This window comes from Psammomys obesus, unplaced genomic scaffold, assembly GCF_907164565.1.
Source record: "Psammomys obesus unplaced genomic scaffold, mPsaObe1.curated_primary_1811, whole genome shotgun sequence".
Classification (NCBI taxonomy): domain Eukaryota; kingdom Metazoa; phylum Chordata; class Mammalia; order Rodentia; family Muridae; genus Psammomys; species Psammomys obesus.
In genome coordinates, this window is record NW_026596129.1 from 327,309 (window position 1) to 348,778 (window position 21,470).

The window sequence follows — 21,470 nt, forward strand, 5'->3', positions numbered from 1 at the left end:
CACCTGAATTTGTTCATTTCATCCCTCCTTCCAGATGTTGAGAGAATGTAGTAAGCTCTCCCTAGAAAACTATTTCTTTACTCTCACTTTAATTCTGTAACTGCAAGCCCAGTGAGAAGTATGCAGATGCCAACTTCCTTCTTCTCGTTTTCTATGATTTTTTAAAATATCTATAAACATGAGAATTGGATTAAAGAAAAAAAATCATATGTTCTGGTCTCTTTGTCTACATTGTACTGTCTCCAGATCTTGCATAACCCCAATGTAGTAGATATATCTGGGAATTTTTTTGATTTGGGCAATGGGGAAATTATATTTATTTCACGAGGATGGAGGAGAAGGGAGGTAAGACATGGCCAAAGCTTTGGTAGCTGGGACAGGTTGGAGACAGACTTCATGCAGGTGATACCGAAGACATAGATGAAACTTCTGTTTTGGAGGCACTGGAAAGTTCAGAGCTATCATCAACCTTCTTTCCAAAGAGCTGTAAGATGCAGTTTTGAAACTAGAAGGACAGAAAGCATTATTCATCACAGCAGAAAGGGATAGTGCACTGTGCTAAAGGTGAAGCTTGGGGCCTTCCATACTGTCACTTTGTGGATGTACACCTTCCCTTCTTCCATTAAGAATATTATGAGTGGGATGAGGAAGGCTCAGCTCATTCTTTACACATATGAATTGAGGAGGTCTGAATCATCTAATTTAGCAGTTAATGATGATCGTAGATGAATTGTGACCACTCCTAAAAAATGTCAAATCCTAATTACTGGAAACTGTGAACATTCCTTTTTTTTTTTGGGAACAGGGGTCTTTGTATGTTACAATGAGGTCATGCTGGATTAGCATTATTACTAGACCAGTGACCAGTATTATTATAAGGAAAAGAAGATTTAGACAACACTACATATACAGAGAAAGGGCTATGTGAAGAATAATATTGGAGCGTCATGTCTGTGAGTCGTAGAACAAGGGAAGCTAAGAGAAAGACACAGACTGATGTTGTCTTGCATCTCCAGAAGGGACAATCATGCTGACACCTAGACGTCAGATATTCTGGTCTCTGAAACTGTGAGAAAAAATTCTTATTTTCTTGTTTTGTTTGTTTGTGCAGAGGTAGGAACTTAGCTAGGGCTTTTTATATGCTAGGCAAGTACTCTTCCACTGAGCTACAATTATGTTGTTTTAAGCCATGAAGTTTATAGAATTTTTTGTTGTAGCCTCAGGATACTTAGGCAGTGCCCAAAACCAATGCCATCTAAGGAGCCCAACTACAAAGCTTTGAGAACCAAAACTAAAAATGTTCCCTAATGTTAGCTCTATTTGTGACTATCTCCATTCCCTCTAAAACTAAAACTCTGAAAATGAAAACATGTGTTGACATGGATAACATTAGAGGTGGGCTGAGTAACAACATGCATTTGTCTGAAAAGCAGATAAAGCAAAAAAAAAAAAAGTCATTCAACATCTACTTACTGAGTTTTCACTTCATTCCTGACTGACTCCATTCTGGAGAAATATAGCAGTGAGCAAGAATAGACTCCTCTGTTCCAATTTTCTTAGGATATAGCAGAATAAGTAAAGAAAATTTGTACACCTGGCCAGGAAAACGTACTTCAATTCCTACCCTGGTTTCCTGTCTTTCACAAGAATCTCATTTTAGGATTGCTTTCAGTTTTTGGAAGAGGATATCTGGAGTAGGGCATTTGCCTGGTATGTACCAGACCCTGTCCAACCCAATCACCAGAGGGAGAGAGATGAGAGAGGAAATGAGAGTCAATTGGAAGGACTCACTGAGTCTGATGAAATGTGAGGCCCCAGTGAACACTTCTGCTTACTACTAATTCACATAGTAGATATTTATTAAAAATGCATGTGATGTATTCAAGAAAGAAGATGGCAAATAGCAGTCAGAAGGTGATGAAACTTATCAGGTCCACCATAACCTACTAGCAGGGTCTAAGAGCCATGAACAAATTGTGTCGAAGTCCAATATGGCAGCTAAGGATGGTTGCCATCAGAAAAGACCTTGGGTAAGGCAAGCTCTTGCTTTTAGTGAGACTTCTGGAATTTAAAAAAAAAAAAAACAGAAATATTATAAGAACATGCTTTCATTTTAACCCACATGTGGGGATATGGGCTGCTTCCTAGCAGCTGACTATGATTTGTCTCGTGCTGTAGCAGAGGTGTGGTTTTGTCAGCTGCAGATAGTTTCTGTGACTGTGTAAGGTTTGGAATTCTGGGAACTTTCAGAGGGTATATAAATGTTAGGGCCCTGAGAGTTGATGTTGGTGTTTGGTGGTGGTTCAGGGGGTTGGTTGCAGTTTGTGGTAGTCATGCTCAAAGAAGAAACAAGAAAAAAAATTAGATTCAGGGATCTCTATCTCTCTCCCATCTATCCTTCTTTCTCTTTTATCTATTGATAAGAGGTGAAGCTGGGGTGGGAGGGATAAAGAGTGGGAAAAAGAAAAACCCACAAAGTAGCTAAATTCAGCTACACTCTGAACTAATTCATGAGTTCATAAAAGCCCTTGAACTCTTAGCTAGTATATCCAAGAAAGGCTAAACTTTTAAGGAGATAAAAATTCCAAAGTGAGCTATCCCAGAAGCAGAAAGATGCACATGGTTTATACTCACTCATATAGACATATAATATAGGATAGACCTAATAAAATCTGTACACCTAAAGAAACTAATCAAGAGGGAGGACTCTTACTAAAATGCTCAATTCCTATCCAGAAAGGCAAAGAGGATGGACATCAGAAGAAGGAGAAAAGAGGGAACAAGTCAGGAGCCTGACACAGAGGACCTCTGAAAGGCTCTGTCCTGCAGATTATCAATGCAGATGCTTAGACTTATGGACAATCTTTGGGCAGAGTGCAGGGAATCTTATGAAAGAAGTGGGAAACAGTAAGATCTGGAGAGGACAGGAACTCCACAAGGAGAACAACAAAACCAAAAAATCTGAGCACAGGGGTCTTTCCTGAGACTGATACTCCAACCAAGGACTATGCATGGAGATAACCTAAGACCTCTGCACAGATGTAGTCTATGGCAGTTCAGTATCCAAGTGGGTTCCAATGTAATAGGAACAGGGACTGTCGCTGACATAAACTGATTGGCCTGCTCTTTGATTATCTCCCCCTGAGGGGGAAGTAGCATTACCAGGCCACAGAAGAAGACAATGCAGCCACTCCTGATGAGACCTAATTGACTAGGATCAGAAGGAAGGAAAAGAAGACCTCCCCTATCACTGGACTTGGGGAAGGGTATGCATACAGAGGGTGGAGGAAGGGAGGGATTGGGACAGGAGGAGGGAGGGAGCCACAGGGGGGATACAAAGTGAATAAAGTGTAATTAATAAAGAATTTTAAAAAATTCCAAAGTCAAGGAAAATGGAAAAATTTAGATTTGAATCTAAACACAAGAGGGACAGAACTAGCTAGGATCATTGTGTGCTCACTGAGTGCTTAGGACATCTGAATTCTAACAGCACCTTTACAAGATTCCTGTCCGTAGTTGTGGGATCATCAGAACGGAAGAGCTTGCAGTACACCACACATTCTTAAGTGCTAGACTCAGGTGGAGACAGTAAAAGCATACCAGAGCTAATGGTTGAGTGGAGGTCTGGCCAGGATGGGTCACATGCAGAGCCTTTCCACACTCAATTTCTTGGAGGATTATCTTTAGCCCCCACCCTCAGGTTCTCCATAAGGTTTTCTCATTGATGACTTGATTCCAGGGAAGAACCGTCACTGATTTCTGGGCCATTTTGAGTTTGATCTGCTCAGGCTTTTGCTTACCTGTCGGTTCATAAAGACATAGATAATGGGGTTGTAGATAGTGGCACTTTTCGCAAAGTAAGATGGTATGGAGGCCACAAGTGGGTGGAATGCATAGCCAGGGTGGGCAGTAGCAAAGCATGCAAAGAAAGCGTAGGGGCCCCAGCAGATGCAGTATGCGAAGATCATCACAACCACCATGCGTGTCACCTCCTTCTCAGCCTTCTGGGTAGACTCAGATTCTTTTTGTTGCTTTGCTACCTAGAGAAGACAAGGATGGTAAATGGGGGAGTTAGTTAGGGCTCTGTATGTGGAGGGACTATTGCTATTGCTTAGGCACCAAGTTAGGATACTAGCAAGAAAAGGGAAACCTAGGGATCTATGGGGAATAGGAAATGGTCCACCTAGTATCCCAGTCCTGCCTCCCACCCTACATCAGAGATGACCTGAATTGGGAGCCAGAGTGGTCCTGGAGCTGGCTTTGGAGAAGTTCATGTAGACCTTGAGGTAACATGAACTTCAGGCTGGCCTGACTAAGGACAACCCTCACACCAGACCTTTGATGCTGTTGTCTGGAGTTTCAAAAAGCTTGTGAAGAACTAAGGAGACTGCGCTTAGCCTGCATCTGATCTAGTCTTGTGCTCAGTTTTGAGTCTGAAGTCCTGAAACAGAGCCCTGGAAGTCAAGTTTGCTTTAACTAAACCAGGCCTGGCAATTGCCAGGTGCCCAGTGGGCAATTCAAGAGCCATACACACACTTCCCCCAGGCTTTCTAGAGAAGAACAGAGGCCAGCCACTATCTGCCATGAAAGACTTGCTGGCAGACAGTTAGCTGTAAAAGGAACCAGGAGGGCTAGAACACAGGAAGAACTGTAACAGCAGTGATGGGCTCTGCTAGCCAAGAGTTAATACAACTTAAGCTGGAGTGAAACCCTGCAGGAATTAGCTAAATTGATTCTGATATGGGACCACCAACCCAAGGACCAAATTGCAGCCTGTATTACAAGACATTAGGGTGAGTGGTGCCTCCTGGCAGAGCTCATGGTCTTTTCCAGAAAGAGCTTATAAATACTTGCTCATGCAGGGGTGAGTGCAAAGCAACTTTGTATAGGTAAAGCACCACCTGAAAGGACTTTCTGCCACCTTTGCTACAAAGGGTCCCAGCACTGAACAAATGGCACAGGAAGTAAATAGTAGGGAGTTGTTTGACAAAGGGACAATTTATGTTGGGGAGGGAGACCATTAGAAGAGACCACAGAGATCTCAGCATACAGTACCCAGCTTACACATCCCCTTACTCTCATCTGTTTTTGTAGGGGTTCCCCAGTGGTAGCCTGATGTTGGTGAGATAGGGGCTGCTGACAGAATTGGCTTCCTAAGATGGAACAATAGACATAGGACAATGGAGATCAGGTCTGAGAGCAAATTAGCATTCTTGAGTCCACCTTTTGATCTTCCCCAAGAGCCTCATTGTGGTGGTTTGAATGAGAATGGCCCCCATAAGCTCATACATTTGAATGTTAGGTTGCTAGTTATGAAACTGTTTTGGAAGACTAAGAGGTATGGCCTTGTTGGTAGAGGTGTAATCCAAGGAGTGGGCTTTGAGGTTTCAAAAGCCCATGCCAGGGTCAGTCTATCTCTCTCTGACTTCAACTTAGAGTTCAGGATGTAAACTCTCAGCTCTTGCTCTAGTGCCATGCCTGGCTACCCATTGTCATGCTCCCCACAACAATTTTCATGGACTCACCCTCTGAAACTGTAAGCATTCCCTAATCGAATCTTTTATGAAGTTGCTTTGGTCATGATGCCTCTTCAGAGCAATAGAACAGTAATTAAGACACCTGTGAAGAGGATGCAAGTGCTCTATTGGCCACACTCCATGGAAGGGTTGTACTGGGCCACAGGAAAGGCACAGCTCTGCTCCCTTACTGAGTCCTCTAGGAATTGCAGGCAGTCACTTTCCATCCCATTGGACTGAGAACAAGAAAGCCAAGGTTTGAGACTATAAGAATTTCATTTATGTGTGTCAGTCCTGTTGTGTCTGGATGACACCATTTCACTGGAGCTGTTCACTACCTCTAGATCTCATAATCTTTCTGACTCCTTTTCTTCATAGATCCCTGAGCCCTGAGAACAGAGATTTGATAAAGACATCCTATTTATGGTTCTGACTGTACACATAAGATCTGCACAATTTCAAACCATACAAAATTTCAGCACAGGGAGATAGAAGACCCACCCCTAACCAAGAAATTATTTGCAACAGAGACCTGCTGGGATAGGGAAAATCCGTTTTCTCCGATGGAGTATCACTATGTGTATCTGCCACACTCCACAGTAGGCTCCATGCCTAGGAGTAGCTGTCTTAACACAAAACAAACTCCATGTTTGTTTTTTTATCTGTCTCTTTGTTTGTTTGTTTGTTTGGTTGGTTGTTTGGTTGTTTTTGGGATTTTGTGAACTTTTTATTTAAATTTATTTAAATTTAAATTTAACTTTAAATTTTGTCTTAATGATTTTTTGTTTGTTAATTTATTTTGATCCTTGCTTTTTGTTTTATGCTTTCCCCCCCTAGCTATGAGAGCATGAGAGAACATGAAGTTGGGTGAGGAATATCTGAGAGAAGTTAGGAGAGGAGAAAGAGTATGATCAATTAAAAACTCATCAATTAAAAACAAAGAAATCATGAACTTTGGAGGCAAATGGTGGGAACTAGAAAAGATCATCCTGAGTGAGGTATCTCAGAAGCAGAAAGATACACATGGGGTATATACTCACTTATAAGTGGATATTAGACCTATAACATAGGATAATCATATTACTATGTACACTTAAAGAAGCTAAGCAAGGAGGACCCTGGGTAAGATGATCAATCCTCATTCAGAAAGTCAAACGGGACAGACATTGGAAGAGGGAGAAAACAGGGAACAGGAGAGGAGCCTACCACAGAGAGCCTCTGAAAGAATCTACCCAGCAGAGTATCAAAGCAGATGCCCCCTGCATAGCTATTTGAAGGGACTGCCACTGTTTGAGAAGGATTGAGAGAGGTGGCCTTGTTGGAGTAGGTATGGCCTTGTTGGAGAATGTGTGTCACTGGGGGTAAGGTTTCAAAAGCCTTACCCCCAGGCCATCATTCCTCTCTGTGCCTGTGGATCAGGATGTAGGTCTCAGACACTGCTCCAGTATCATGCCTGTTTACTCACCAGCATGATCATAATGGACTATAAGTCTCTGAATCTATAAGCAAGCCCTCAATGTAATGCTTTCTTTTATGAATTACCTTGGTCACAGTATCTCTTCACAGTGATAGAACAGTGACTAAGAAACATGGGGATAAAAAACAGTGTAAGCCAGGCATGGTGGTACACACTCAAAAAGCAAAGGCAAGTGGATATTTGTGAGTTTGAATCTAGCCTTTATGTACATATCAAATTTCAAGTCAGCCAGGGCTCTATAATGAGACCTTGTCTTAAAAGAGGTACCTTAAGAGACTCAGGTGGACTGCTTGATTTGGGATCAGAGCAGTGTGGAGGCAGGAGAGTTACCAGGTGTGCCTCTGAGCTTGCCTAGATATTTTGCCAATTTGGGATGAGGGCAGAAGGGTGAAGGGCTTACTGCTCGGATGGCCAGCCACACTTGGAGGTAGCAGAGCACGATGATGCTGAGTGGGAAGATGCAGCATGTGACCATGAGAACCATCATATAAGACTGAACCCCAGGATACGAAGTGCCGCTGAACACGTCTGGACCACAGGATGTCTTCAGGCCATAAGGCCAGTACCTAAAGAGAAGGGCCAGCAGCCCATCCTAAATCATGCTGGGGCAACTTGAAACCTCCCCAATCAGCCAGGGCATACCTCTGACTTGAGTCGGAGGGGTTTTAGATGGAGAAGAAACGAACCAATTAGAAATGAGCAAGTCAATAGCATTTCATATCTACACAGTGTTGTACTTCCAGAACATTCTCATCATCTTAAAACTCTCAAGTCGGATTTTTACACTTCATATCATCTCATGCCAAATCTTTTTTTCTTTGTGGCAAAATATGCATAATATAAAATTTGCCGTTATGACATTCAAGACTTTTCCAAGGTTGTGCAATTTATCATCACTATCTAGTTCTAGCATACTTGGCTTTCATAAGGAGGTGAGGGGGGTTCCTCTTCCTCTTACTTGTTAGGAATATCTATGGATATCTAATCTTATTTAAGCCAGTTTATGTCAGGGCTGTAATGAAGGGACATGAAAGCTTATTTCATAGAATGATGTAAGCTTCCCAAAGAAAGAACATTTTCTGCCAAATACCACAGAAACACACACTCAAGATTGTTGTGTACAACAGTGAAATTAATTGTCTATGTCTCATTCCTTCCAACCAAATATCTGAGCCATTACTTCTTCAATTTTGAATATTTTCCCCAAAGAATGAGCCTGGCAAGTACATACAGGACCTCTGTGACCTGGTGTGCCTTCTAAGAAACCTCTGAAGGTGGTGGACTTAAGTGTATAAGAAAGGCCTGGTACAGAGCTTGTAAGAGGCCCTGAAATCTAAATATACCTTGTGTTCACTTATACTATAGCCCTAGGTTGGGCATTTTGGATAGTCCTAGTGTCCTTGTGATCTTCTTAGGTTTGAGATAAACATTTCTATAGTCTACAGAGCAGGCCCCAGGGCCCCTTTTGATGTCATAGGCAAATCTATCCATACATTTCTGTGCATGCTGCACTAAGAGTCTGGGGAGAGTTTCCTCCTTCCTTCTTGTAAGCAAGGGACAATGCAGGTCCAGAAACCAGAAGTGACTGCCCTGAAGGTCACAGTCCGACCCTCCACACATGGGCACACAGGAGCTACTTCTTACACTCTTACCTGCTCCAACCAAAGATTGGTGGGGCTGTCCACACAGCAGCCCAGACCCAAGAAAAGATGATTCCCACAGTGGCCATCTTAGCATCAAATCTCATATTGCCAAAGGGCTTGCAGACCACCAGCCACCTCTCCCAGGAAATAACGGCCAGGGACCAGAGGCCTGTGATGCCTATAGGGAAGAAGAGATAGGGCTTCAAGCCAAACAAAAGCTTTTCCACACTGCATCCTCCTCCTACTAACTGCAGCATTCAAGACTCCTTTTCAGCTGCCACACCAAATCCTCTGAAAGGTTTTCAGATTCAGAGTGCAGTGGACCTCTTGGTGAATGTATAATTTTTCAGTACATTTTTATGACATGTGTATCTCACCTCCTTTCCCCATCTCTTTCAGGCTCTTCTGCTTTGCTTCCATGCTAAACCCAGTGACTTGCTTTCTTCCCCTCTGTCTTCCTACTCTCTTTCTCACCTTCCTTCTAACCACGGTTATTTCAACTCTGGAGCAGGATGCCCTAGTTCTAAGTTTAGTTACTGAGGCAGTGAATCCCAAGGTTAGTAACTTAGAACTCTCATAGCTCTCTCCTCAACCTCAGCCTGCATACCTCATCACCAAAAAATAAGGCAAGAAAGGGCTATAGTTGCTGATGGCCTTGTACTTGTGTGTTTACAGGGGCCCTGAAAAACCTTTTTTTTTTCCTTTCAGCCTCTGGGACTGTCTTATTTTGATGCCATTGATGACAGTTCTGGAAGCCCATGTCCATGCTGGCATGACCACATGAGATGTCATTGTTCCAAAGAAACAGAACATGTGATCCTTCCTACTTGTTTGCTGTTTCTTTAAGAGTTTGAGAACAACTCTGATTCTCTCCAATAGTTTGTAGAGTGTCACAGGTTTCCAGTCTTTTTGTGCCAAAAGGTGTATACATAGGCCTCAAAGACACATGAACCAGGGTGAGGAAAAACATCTTTCATTCACCTAACCTCTAAAGGACACTCTGCATTACCTTCTATTATGAATGTGGCAGTATTAGCAATACCTCTGACTCAGTCAGCTAGATACTGTTAGCCACTGGGACATCCCTCCAGCTCCATTTTAGTCCATAGTTCAATACTTCTGTTTTTGTTTTGTTCTTTGAGACGGGGTCTCTCTGTAGCCCTGGTTATCCTGGAACTCACTCTGTAGACAAGGGTAGCATCAAACTCAGAGATCTGCCTGCCTTTGCTTCCCAAGTATTAGGATTAAAGGTGTGTACCAACACCTGGCAATACTTATAATATTTTTAATGAAAAGCTATGTCACTAATAGTTAAAAGTTTGATAACTATTTTTAATGTAGTTGGCTGACTTTGCAATGCTGTGCATTTCGTTTTATGCACTTGCAAACATTCCTGAGGGTAAAGTATGCCATGACACCAAAATCGTGCTGGCTACTTGATACCTGAGTGAACCAAGATGATATTGTGAGTAGGACAAAGGCAAGCCTAATAGAAACAGAGACAGAGATGAGGATGGCACTTGGGAAGGGCCGTGTAACCACCAAGACACACATCTATAACTGGACCTGGGAAATAGACTTTCTTTACTTGATCTTTCCTGAGTACTCTACCTCTATGCTTTTGGGATACTGCCCAGTACTCCCTCTGGTCTGAATTTTATCTGCCAATGGGTGAGAGACAATGGTGAGGAAACCAAGAACAGTAGCAAGAGCAAGAGTAGATATCTACTGATAGATACCTACCAGATACACAGCTAGGCAGGTGGGGTTCCAACCATGTCCAGTGTGGGTCTCCCACTCCAAGTCTGGACCTCTCAAAGTCCCTGCTTATATGCATGCCATTCAAATCCTCCTTTCTCCTATATGCTCAGCAGAGCCTGTCTTACAGACTGACTCCTGGACTCTCCTTACCCATGCAGAGATAAGGTAAGAAAGGGGTAACGGATGCACTGTGTTGTCACCATCTAGTTACTGGGCCCTTTCTAGCATAGAACCTAGCACACTGGTACTTTTCAGCAACTACTTTTTAGGATGTGTATATCTGTGTAGCCATGGTGTATATGTGGAGGTTAGACGACAATTTTTGGGAGTTGGTTTTCTCCTTCTACTAGGTGGGTCCCAAGGATCAAACACAGCTCGTCAAATTCAGCATTAGGCTTCCACAGAACCGTAGCATCAGCCCTTAGCTAGCTAACCTAAGTGACTCATAGCCAATAGGTCTTAGTGGTGGTTGTAAAGAAAGGTGTACTAGAATACGGCCAATATCTCAAACATTTTGGGAACCGTCTTTCTCTGGGAACAGCTCATCCAGTGCCATTAATCAGCCTGAAGATGGGAAGAAAATACACATATCCCTGAATTAGGTAGAAGTCCATCCAAGGTGACCTGAACCTGTCCTCCATATGGTTCTGGAATTCTCTAGTTCAAGATCTATCTCTTCTCATGTGAGCCCCAAGGCCCCAAACTGGATACATTCAGCCAGAGCCTGTCTTAATGTTGGACTCAAGCAAACTGAGTTAAAAATGTGTGCTCAGATGAAAGCCTTCAGAATTCTGTAATTCTGTCCCCCAACCCCTGTGCTGACTGCCATCAGACTTTTACCGTGAGTAATCTCCCTTCGTACTGTGCCTCATACTCATATACACGCACCATTTGTGAACCTTAAGATTTGCACTATGGTTTTCTTTAGGCACGCCAGGTTGTGTCTCCTTCAGCTTACCACACAGGGCGACAACGTAGCCTTCCACGACGCACAGAGGGTGGCCTAGTACGAAGTAGCCATAGATTTGGTTCACAACACTGATAGTGCCGGCAATGATGGTCTCTGCTAGGTCAGCAATTGCCAAGTTCACCAGAATCCAATTCAGAGGATGGCGCAGCTTCTTGAACCTCATGGTGGCTGCCAGCACAAGCCCATTAGTGAAGACTGATGCAATGACCACAAAGATCATCCAGGCGCTGGTGAGGTGGTATACCCACCTGGGAGCAATGTGATAATTGGGGCCTTCAAAGGGACCTGGAGGCAAGAGGTACAGAATACAGGAGGAGCTACACAAAGCTTCACACAGCTGCAACAGTATCTTGATCCCACTTTTCCTTGTTCTATGTGATCCCTGTATATGAGCCTATTAGGGTGAACCATAATTCAGTAGGACTAGTGTCCTTATAAAAGGGGGACATTTGCCACTACTGCCTTTTGCAGGAATAATTAGACGGGGTCACATGCCCCAATCTCTGCTACTGTATAATAATGCTTCAGAGCACTAGGAAAGCACACACAAAGAGACTTGTGCTTGCTAGAATTCTCCAGTCTATGCATTACACAACCAATAAAAATAAAAAACAAAAAGCAGAGCAGGAGAGATGGCTCAGTGGTTCAGAGCATTGTCTGCTCTTCCAAAGGACCAGAGTTTGATTCCCAACATCAACATGGCAGCTCACAACTGTCTGTACCTCCATTTCCAAAAGATCTGATGCCTTCACACCAACCAATGCACATAAATGAAAATGAAATAAATTATAAAATAATCAAAAAACTCAAAAAGAAAACCCCAGCACAAAATAGCTCAAGAGAACCAAGACTGTGCTAGCTCCCCCACCCCGGAAATTGCACCCAGTGATACTTCTGCTTTACTCTATGTACAAGCCCTATTTGCTTCTAACAGAAAACCCTGCATCACTTACCAGGAACCCCAGACTCGAGACTATTGGTCTCTCTGCAGAAGGATATCAAATAATAGGGCTTTTACTAGACCCAAGAACACAGAAACCTCAGACTATCAATGGATCTTCCCTGAGAAAGTTCAGCAGGTTAACTGGAGCAGAGCAGAAGGAGCTGGATGGTGTTTGGAACCTCTAGTTTATAGACAAAGAGGCTAGAGAAATTGAATGTCAGAGATTCTAAGCCAGAGCTCCTTCTAGATGATAGACTGCAAACCAGGCAGAGCACTGACAAAGGGGAATAAGGGAATAGCCAGGCCCAGGAAACAGTCAGGGAGGAGGACCAGAGCCTCTAGCAATGACACCAGGGCAGCCTGTTCCTTCTGCCTGTAAATAGATGAGCAGGATCCATAAAGAAATGAGTAAGAGAAAGGTAGCAAAAGTCAACTCCCCAGCAAAAAGTTGTAAGGAATGCAGGAAAGGAAACAAATGGGTCAGGGAAGCTGGACTTCTTCAAATCTATCTTGTGTTCTAGACTGTCCTTTGAAACATCATCATCATTATTGTTTTACTATTATTTTGAGTTTTTTGAGATCAGGTCTATCTACAGAGCCTTGGATGTGCTGGTGTGGCAGCTTTTTTGGAGTTATTGGCAAATTGGCGTGCACATCTCAACAAGGGAATTTGGCCTCTCTGTCTTGGTTCCTATCCAAAGCTTGGTGGCTAAGAGATTGACCTTGGTAGCAGAGGGCTCTAGCCCTGAGAACTAGACCATAAATTCCATGTAACCATGGTAACCAGACAGCAGGTTCTGTGTAACCTTGAGTAAGCCCTCTTATGTTTTGGCTAAGTAAAATTGCCTGTGTGAGAAACTGCTTGTACTTTTTTTGCCTACTTAAGTGTTAACCTGACGTCCATTAAATCGACGCTTTGATCAGCATGTAGACTTGGTGTCCTTCTCTGTGTCGCCCTGTCTCTCTCTCCCCAGCCTTCTCTCAGGTGGTATTCAGGTGTCATTGCTGGCCAGTGACATGATGGAACTCACTATGTAGACCAGGCTGGCCACAAAATCACAAAGATCTGTGTGCTTATGTCTCCTGATTGCTAGGAAGTAAAGCCAAACTGCTTCACATATCTCGGCACTGTGCATCAGCAACTTGTGATTCCCCAAGAGATACTTCCGAAAACTGTCTTCACTTGAGAAACAAAACACCAGTTGGATGCTGGTCTAGCCACGGAGGAAAATTTAAATAATAACTTTAGCTTCACTGGTTCTCATTTAACATCAAGATTGCTATTCCTTTTTTAAGATTAATTTTATTATTTTTAATTGTGTGTAGATGTGTGTGTGTGTGCGCGCGCGCGCGTGTGCGCGTGTACTGTCATTTGAATTTGAGTCCTCTGGTAGAGCAATAAGTGCTCTCAATTACTGAGCCACCTCTCCAGCTCAAAGATGACTAAGTCTGAAGGTCATACATCTATCTGTGCCTTGCACCATTCATTTCCTACTAGCTTTGATGTAGAGAATAACTCTGAGGTGTGGGTTGTGGGAACAGTTGCTCAGGGACCTGAACTCTGCTTATGCTGAAAGTACTGTCTCTTTACCTGGGCCTGCAAGCTTCTGATAGGGTGACTGGGATAGGATGACAAGAACTGATGGATCTGTCTTCCCCCTGAAGACACTCAGTGCCTTCTCCCTTCTTGAAGCTTCAGACACCTACCAGCCACTGTGACTGGTGGCACCAGATCAGGAAAGAAGTAAAAAAGAGGCAGCACCTGGATTTCTAGGACTAGCCAATGTCTTAAATGAAAAATAGAACATGTTTTGAGACCACAGCTATAGCCAGGAGAAAATCTCCAGGTTACCCTAGCAAAGAAAAGCTTCCTCTCTACCCTCTGTCTAGAGACTAGCTTGACCTCTTTTTTTTTTTTTTTTCCAAATTGGCACTATATTATGTTCAAGCTGAGAGAGTTTATTTGAGCTGATGTCCCAATAAAGCTTTGCACTAGAGTTCCTGACCCAGGACTTGCTCTTATTTTTGTTACTTCTGCCAAAAGATGCTTCTGGTACCAGTCAGACTTTCAGATTACCTGTTAATTTACCGGAAAAAAAAATGACAATGAATACAACTCAGAGGAGCAAGCCAAATATCATAAACTAGTCACCAGCACTGTATGAAGTGAGAGAAATCCCAGGGGAAAATGGTTATTTTTTTAAGTGCACGGAAAATAAGAGATGTAGCAATTACATTGTGGAAGGAGATACAAAGTAGACTGCTTGCTTAGCATACAGAGGCCCTGGGTTTGATCTAGTAATTAACATGAATCTGTACATTTCATCTGAGCTTTGATTCAAGTCAACTTAAAAAAATGTATAACACTTTTCTGGTCATAGTAGTACATGCTTGTAATTCCAGGACTCTGGAGGTTGCATGAGTTCAAGCCCACCCTAAGCTATAAAGTACCAGGATGGCTTCAGAAGCATAAGAATACTCTGACTCAAACCAAATTAAACCAAACAGACAAGTATGTGGCTGTCAAGACAACTCAGTGGGTAAAGGCATTTGCCCCCAAATCTAGCAATCTGAGTTTGGTCCCTAAAACACACATGGTGGAAGAAAAGAACTCACTATGCTCCCAAGTTCTGACCTCTGTGTGGTATATACCCTCTCTGATAAATAAGTAACTAAATTTAAATGTAAAACAAAACAAAAACACGATCTTTTTGCTGCAAAAATATTGAGAGCTATGTAGCCTTGGCTGGCTGAGAACTTGCTATGTAGACCAAACTGACCTGTGCCTCACAAGTACTAGAACTAAAGGCATATACCATGACTACTGGCTAATTTACTTTTTTTTGACACAGGGTTTCATATATGAAAGACTGGCCTCAAACTCCATATGTACCTTGAAATTCTGATTCTTCTGCTTCTGTCTCCTAGGTGCTGGACTTACAAACATCTGCTGCTATGATCAGTTGAAAGTAAAATATTTTTAACATCAACTAAGATGTATCTAGAAAACATTGCTAAACTTTTGGTATTAGTATGACATCAAAGTTATGTTTTGTAGAGTCCTTTCATCTTAGAGGACGAGACTGGGGGAATGGAGGGAAGAGAAACTGTGATCAGAATATAATATATGAGAGAAGAATAAATAAAATTAAAAGAAAGATATAATGTGTTAGATTTATGTTTAAGAATCATGAGGAACCAGTGAGATGGCTTGGTGCTTGTTGCCAAGCCTGACAAACTGAGTTTGATTTATGGTGAAAAGAGAGAACTGACTGCCCCAAGTTATCTTCAGATCTCTACACATACAAAATAAGATAAAACCTATGGAAGTTAAATGATAAGGACCCAAGTTCACGATATTCTCCCTGTTAACTTTGCTATATGCGTGAAGCTTTATATAAAACAAAGCTTCTGGCATGAGAAAACAGGTCCCTATTCCTACAGTGGAAGCTTCTAGGGAAGCTTTAAGGAGAAATCTGGTGCCAAGTGTAAAGCTTGTTGCATACGTAAACCCAGCACTCTGGCTGCACTGATGAGTCCTCAGTTCCCAGAACTGCTCAAGACAGACAAGAATACTTGTTAGCTCTCCTCTTCAGAAGTGAATAGCTTTGGTGGTATGCCTTGCTTGGGACCCAGGTTGTACAATGTAGTTGTTACAATGTCTTCTAACCTTGTCCTTATCCTCTGCTACATCTTCCCCAGCTTCCCTTTCTGGAGCCGGCACACTCAGATGCCTACCAGACCTTCCTATTTGCGTCAATGGGTCTATATTCTTTTCCAGACCACCTCTCTGGCCTCCTTGTGGTTTTAGAGTGTACAAAGACAGGCCCTGTTCTTCCCCTAAGGAGGAAGATATCATGGGCCCTTTTAAGGACACAGATTTCCAGAGGTTAGGGGAAATGTGTGTGTGGTTTTATAATGAATTTTTTATCTGTCCATTATGACATCATCATTAAAGCTAAGGCAGAAGGGTTATATAGAAGAAAGAAATTGGGGGTGGCTGGTAGCTTTTTAGCATAGCTACCCTGGTCTGGTGACTGAACCTCCAGTACACCTGTTGCTCACCTCTGGTGCTGTTGCTGTTGGTATAGGTGAAGATGCTTGCGTGGGTGCTCTCCTCATAGCTGTCCAGTGTCTGTTCACCTGTAAGCCTTTGGGCCATGTTTGTAGAAAACAGTGTTTCTGGAACCTGTCAGTGTTGGCACATTGCCTGTGGGGCTACAGGCCTTTATATCAGCCTGCAGGATCAGCCCAAGCCTCGTTACCTTAAGGGCTCCCAAACCTTTCAACATCTGATCTCTTAATTGGACCCAGGACTTAGATTACCCTCTCCTGCCCTCACTTCCCTGTTCCTGAGTCAAATCCAAAGGGGTGGCTCAAGGCCATTTGCTTGCAGTGGAACCTAAATAATGCACTCCCCCACCCCTCCCATTCCTGGCTTGCAGTAGAGCTTGTGGGAGCCATTGTAGCCCTTGCTTGTTTACATGTCTTCCATCTCTTTCTTCTACTGTGGGTAAGGCAGACCCTAGGATGGTGTTTGTGGACAAGAGTGTAAATAGGGAAGCAGCTCAGAGTTCCAGTCTACTTCTCTTCTACGGTTCTGTTGAATGCCCCTGGAAATCCAGACTGTGTTGCAGGACAGAGTTTGTCAATGGGCCCCGTGGGTACTGTGTGTATTAGCAGGACTGCTCCCATGGGAAAGGGTATAGTCGCTGACTCTGCGTTTCTCTTTCAGCTCCAGCCCTCTTCCTTCTCCATCTCTGCCAGCTGCAGCTCTTACTGTCATCAGGGACTCATTGTAGGCTATCCCAGAAGCATGGCACAGCACTTGAAGGTGTTCACATGGTGCTTCCTTTTGCCTCTTCAAGTGCACAATCTATACTTGGACTCTACCCACCTGCTGCCTGCTTCGTGCCTGTGTTTAGACAGGGTGCCTCACTGTCCTCCTTTGCTCAGAGCAGCATGGCTGCTGCTGGCACCGTAATGAGCAGGAACTACTAATTTCTTGAACATAACCAGTTCTTAGTTAAGGCTTCCACTTTCCTGCTGTGGTGTCCTCAGAGAGCACATCCTCACTTAAGGCTTCCACAAGTTCCTCTGTGCTTGATCCTGAAATCCTTCTATCTTGAAGAATCTCTTTCAAGTTGCCTCATACTGACTTGGGCTCAGTAAAGTATCATGGCTGGTGGAATAATGTCCCTTCCTCCAGGCTGTCATTCTTCAGTACTCCTTGCTCTATAGTTACCCATCCCTAGAAAGGCTCTTGGAAGTAATTGATGCACTCATGTGTCAGTACCAAGCTAGGGGCTCTGTGTGTAACTTAATCCTGGCCACAGCCTAGAAAACATATGTCTGCACAAAAGTCACACAAAAATGTTCATAGCAGCATTCTCCAGATGAGACTGAAAGAGAAAAACAACTCCAAAGTCTATCAACAAATGGATAAATAAATAAATGAGTGGTATGGTCTATTCACACAAAGGAATATCATCCATCTATCACAAGGAATGAAGTGGATTTTTTGTTACAGAGTGAATGAATTTTGAGATAATACCCTAAATTAAAGAAGCCAGACCCCAAAACCACATAGATATGATTTTAGGATGTCAAGTGTAAAGAGAAGACAAATCTATTGAGACAGAAAGTACATAAGTTATTACCAGATTATGGGAAGAGGGGAGATGGAAGTAATGTTTTTGTAACATTTAATCTTTATTTTTGAGTTCTTGGGGGCAGCAAAATTGATATTTTTTTTCAATTGAAGGACATTTGTGATACAGGATTTTTAAAACACTCGTTTGCATTATTGACAATTTTACTAGGATGTCCTAAGTTAATCACTTAAGATAAGAGGTGTATGGGAAGTTACCCTAACCACTGCTATCCAAGTCTTAATTTTGGTTAGTCATAATAAATCTTTTGATTAAGAATGTTTAAAATATTTTAGTAGTATATATTTATTTATATATTAGAATATTTAGACATAATATTGTTACATGGGCCAGGCTCAAAATCCAAACCCTTTGTCCACCCCTCTCCTTTCCCAATATCTAAAGATTTATTTTTTATTTTCTTCTCAACCTAACACTTTTAATCAATTATTTCGGAATTTTATACAGTGCACCCTGATAACTTGATTCCTATTTCTCCCAGGACCACCCTCCCACCCTTTCTCCACTCCAAAACCCCTACCAAATCCAATTTGTGTTGCCTATATACTCGTTGGGGCATTGTCAAACTTCCAGTGTCCAGACCCTTAAAGAAAACTGAATGTCCACGTTCTAGCTCTCATCACCCTACCCCTGCACAACTGTGAGAAAATATTCAGCATCATAGTTTTACACTTCCCTTTACCACAGTTTTTAAGGTCTCTTCAGTAGCTTCCTGTCTGGATTGTTTCTTTTTTTGAGGGGGTTGGGGGAGGATTACAGAAGCCTTCAATTCCCAGTTATGAACCTACAGTCATTGAAACAACTGCAAAAGAAGCTTCCCCTTCAATTAGCAGCTGGTAGCAGCATGAACCACGGATTTTCACATGGTTTCTGGCAGCAGCAAGGATCATAGGACCATGTAATCAGGTTCCATTCCAAGAACCCACCTAGTGGCTCAGTACTGTCTCATCTAGTTCCAGGGGAATCGACTGCCCTCTTTTGGCCTCTATGGGCTCTGCATGCATGTGATACACGGATACATCCAGGCATAACATTCGTACAGATGAAATAAAAATAAATATTTTTAAAGTGTCAGAATTCTTTTATTTATTCATTTATTGTAGGGAGGGTACATACCATGGTCTGTGGGGAGGGAAACAAGAGGACAGCTTGTGCAACTCAGTTCTTCCTTCTACCATGTGTCTCAGGGATGGTGGCAGGTGCCTGTAGCTGCTGAACCATCTTGCCAAATGGAGATGATGCACCCTCTATGTAAAACAGTTCGGCAGTAAGAAATAGGGCGGATTTGTTTGTGACACGGTCTCTTGGATGATTTCAAACTGGCTACAGAGCTGAAGGATAACTTTGAACTCTGGGCCCTTTTCGCTCTACTTATCAAGTGCAGGGATTGTAATTACAACACCCAGTTTATATGGTGTCAGGGGTTGAACCCAGTCTATGCATGCTAAGCAAGTACCCTACTAACTGATCTATAGCTCCAGCCCCTTTCTGAAAAATGTTAAAGATGGAATCATCATGTGATCCAAAAGACTTATAAATAGTGTTTCAAATAGAAACATGTACCACTATCTTGACAGCAGAAACAGTCCTTTCTGAGAAGAGGTGGGTGCCAGTCCATTGTGCATCAACAGATGACTAAACAAGGCATGACATATCCATTACTCACCAAAAGGGAAGGAAATTCTGATCCATGCTTCAACATGAATAGCCCTGGGGACACGAAGCCCCAGGAAATGAATCAGGCACAAAAAGACAAATACTTGAGTTCTAGAAGGTCCTTAGAGTAGCCAGATTTATAGCAGGTAGGATGGTGATTGGCAGAACTAGAGGAACAGGGCTGTTGACAGTGTTTCATGTGTGCAGCCTTTCAGTTATTCAAGATGAACAGGGGCTAGGGATACTGGCAGGTGCCCAGCAAAAGATTCATGCTTAGTTGCACTGGGCTGTTCCTTTTTTTTTTTTAAATTTTTTATTAATTACACTTTATTCATTTTGGATCCCCCCATAAGTCTCTCCCTCCTCCCCTCCCGATCCCACCCTCCCTCTCCTTTCTGCATGCATGCCACTCCCCAAGTCCACTGATAGGGGAGGTTCTCCTCTCCTTTCTGATCTTAGTCTATCAGTTCTCATCAAAAGTGGCTGCATTGTCCTCTACTGTGGCCTGGTAAGGCTGGTCCCCCCTCAGGGGGAAGTGATCAACGAGCAGGCCAATCAGATTATGTCAGAGGCAGTCCCTCTTCCCATTACTATGTAACCCACTTGGACACTGAACTGCCATGGGCTACACCTGTGCAGGGGTTCCAGGTCATCTCCACGAATAGTCCTTGGTTGGAGTATGAGTCTCTGGGAAGTTCCCTGTGTTCAAATTATCTTGTTCTGTTGCTCTCCTTGTGGAGTTCCCGTCCCCTCCAGCTCTTACTATTTAATGGCTAGGATGGTAGACTTAATGTGTTTGTATCACTATTTTGGAGATGTCAAAGGCAAAAGGTCAAATGATTTCTTGTCTTGTAGCTGGTCTTCTGGATGGAACTGAGAGCTGAATGGAGGTTACTGGCATTCACCAGAAGTCCTACTAAATACACTCTGTGGAGTCACTTAGAAGTAGTCAGGTTAGAAACTAATAATCAGAATGGTCGTCCAACTCAGAGACCAGGTTAAATGCTACCATGTAGCTCTCTTCTTTTTATATTTCAATCGATTGTTCTTTTATGTCAGGACCCAACTATGCCTCATTTTGAGAGCTAAATGGAAGTTACAGGCATCCACTAGAAATCTTAATAAAAGACTAATATAAGAAAAGTCCTGAGCTGGGTGCAGTGGCACACCTGTAATCCAAGCACTCAGGGAGGCAGAGGCAGGTGGATCTCTGTGAGTTCAAGGCCAGCCTGGTCTACAAAGGGGGTCCAGGACAGTTAGGGCTACACAGAGAAACCCCATCTCAAAACAAACAAACAAACAAACAAACAAACAAACAAACAAAGGTCCTAATAAAATGGAACTAAAAGATGAGTGAAAGTAGCAGGAAGCCCTCAAGTTCTTTTTGTGAAGGTGAAATGCTATCTAAGTGCAGAGAAGTTTGGTGTGTGGAAGAGCTTCCAATCTCTCTTGAGTTCCAGAGCTAGCCCTCTGCTTGTCCTGTCTGCCCTTGCTGATGACATGTCACTGTAGCGTCCCAAAACATTGGGAAAGGGGTTGGGGGGGAGAGGTGGAGTAATGCAGTGAGTTCTAAGTCTTAGAGCTCCTTCCCTGGGCTAATTGATGATTACGGCTAACTGAAGATCAAGTCTCAATTTAGCTTAAAGCAGATTACTGCCTTAGAAAGTCCCCAAACATGTGTGACAGCATGTGAGCTCCCCAGCTGTAGTGAAAGCTCCGTGGGGCTCCAGCAAAAGGGTGGGTGGAAGGAGAAGGACCTTGGAAAAGGAGATGAAGGGTGAAGGGGAGGAGAAAATGGGAGTGTAGAGGAAGAGGGGCAATGGTGGGGAGAG

General features: G+C 43.0%; 1 protein-coding gene across 1 annotated transcript; it reads right to left on the minus strand.

Annotated features, from left to right (window-relative positions):
* Positions 1-394: 394 nt before the first annotated feature.
* On the minus strand, positions 395-16,472 carry LOC129665301 (medium-wave-sensitive opsin 1). The gene is made up of 6 exons (XM_055591873.1): positions 16,376-16,472; positions 11,356-11,652; positions 8,646-8,814; positions 7,394-7,559; positions 3,801-4,040; positions 395-505 (listed from the first exon to the last, which is right to left on the minus strand). Exons 1-6 carry the CDS (start codon positions 16,470-16,472, stop codon positions 395-397), a joined length of 1,080 nt encoding a protein of 359 aa, XP_055447848.1.
* Positions 16,473-21,470: the final 4,998 nt, after the last annotated feature.

Excerpts from the sequence above, each read along its gene's own strand:
- LOC129665301 (XM_055591873.1), bottom strand. The coding sequence starts at position 16,472 with ATGGCCCAAAGGCTTACAGGTGAACAGACACTGGACAGCTATGAGGAG. Across the intron at positions 4,041-7,393 it reads TGTGGCTGGCCATCCGAGCA|GTAGCAAAGCAACAAAAAGA; the intron begins GTAAGCCCTTCA and ends TGTCTTCTCTAG. Across the intron at positions 506-3,800 it reads ATGTCTTTATGAACCGACAG|TTTCAAAACTGCATCTTACA; the intron begins GTAAGCAAAAGC and ends CTGTCCTTCTAG.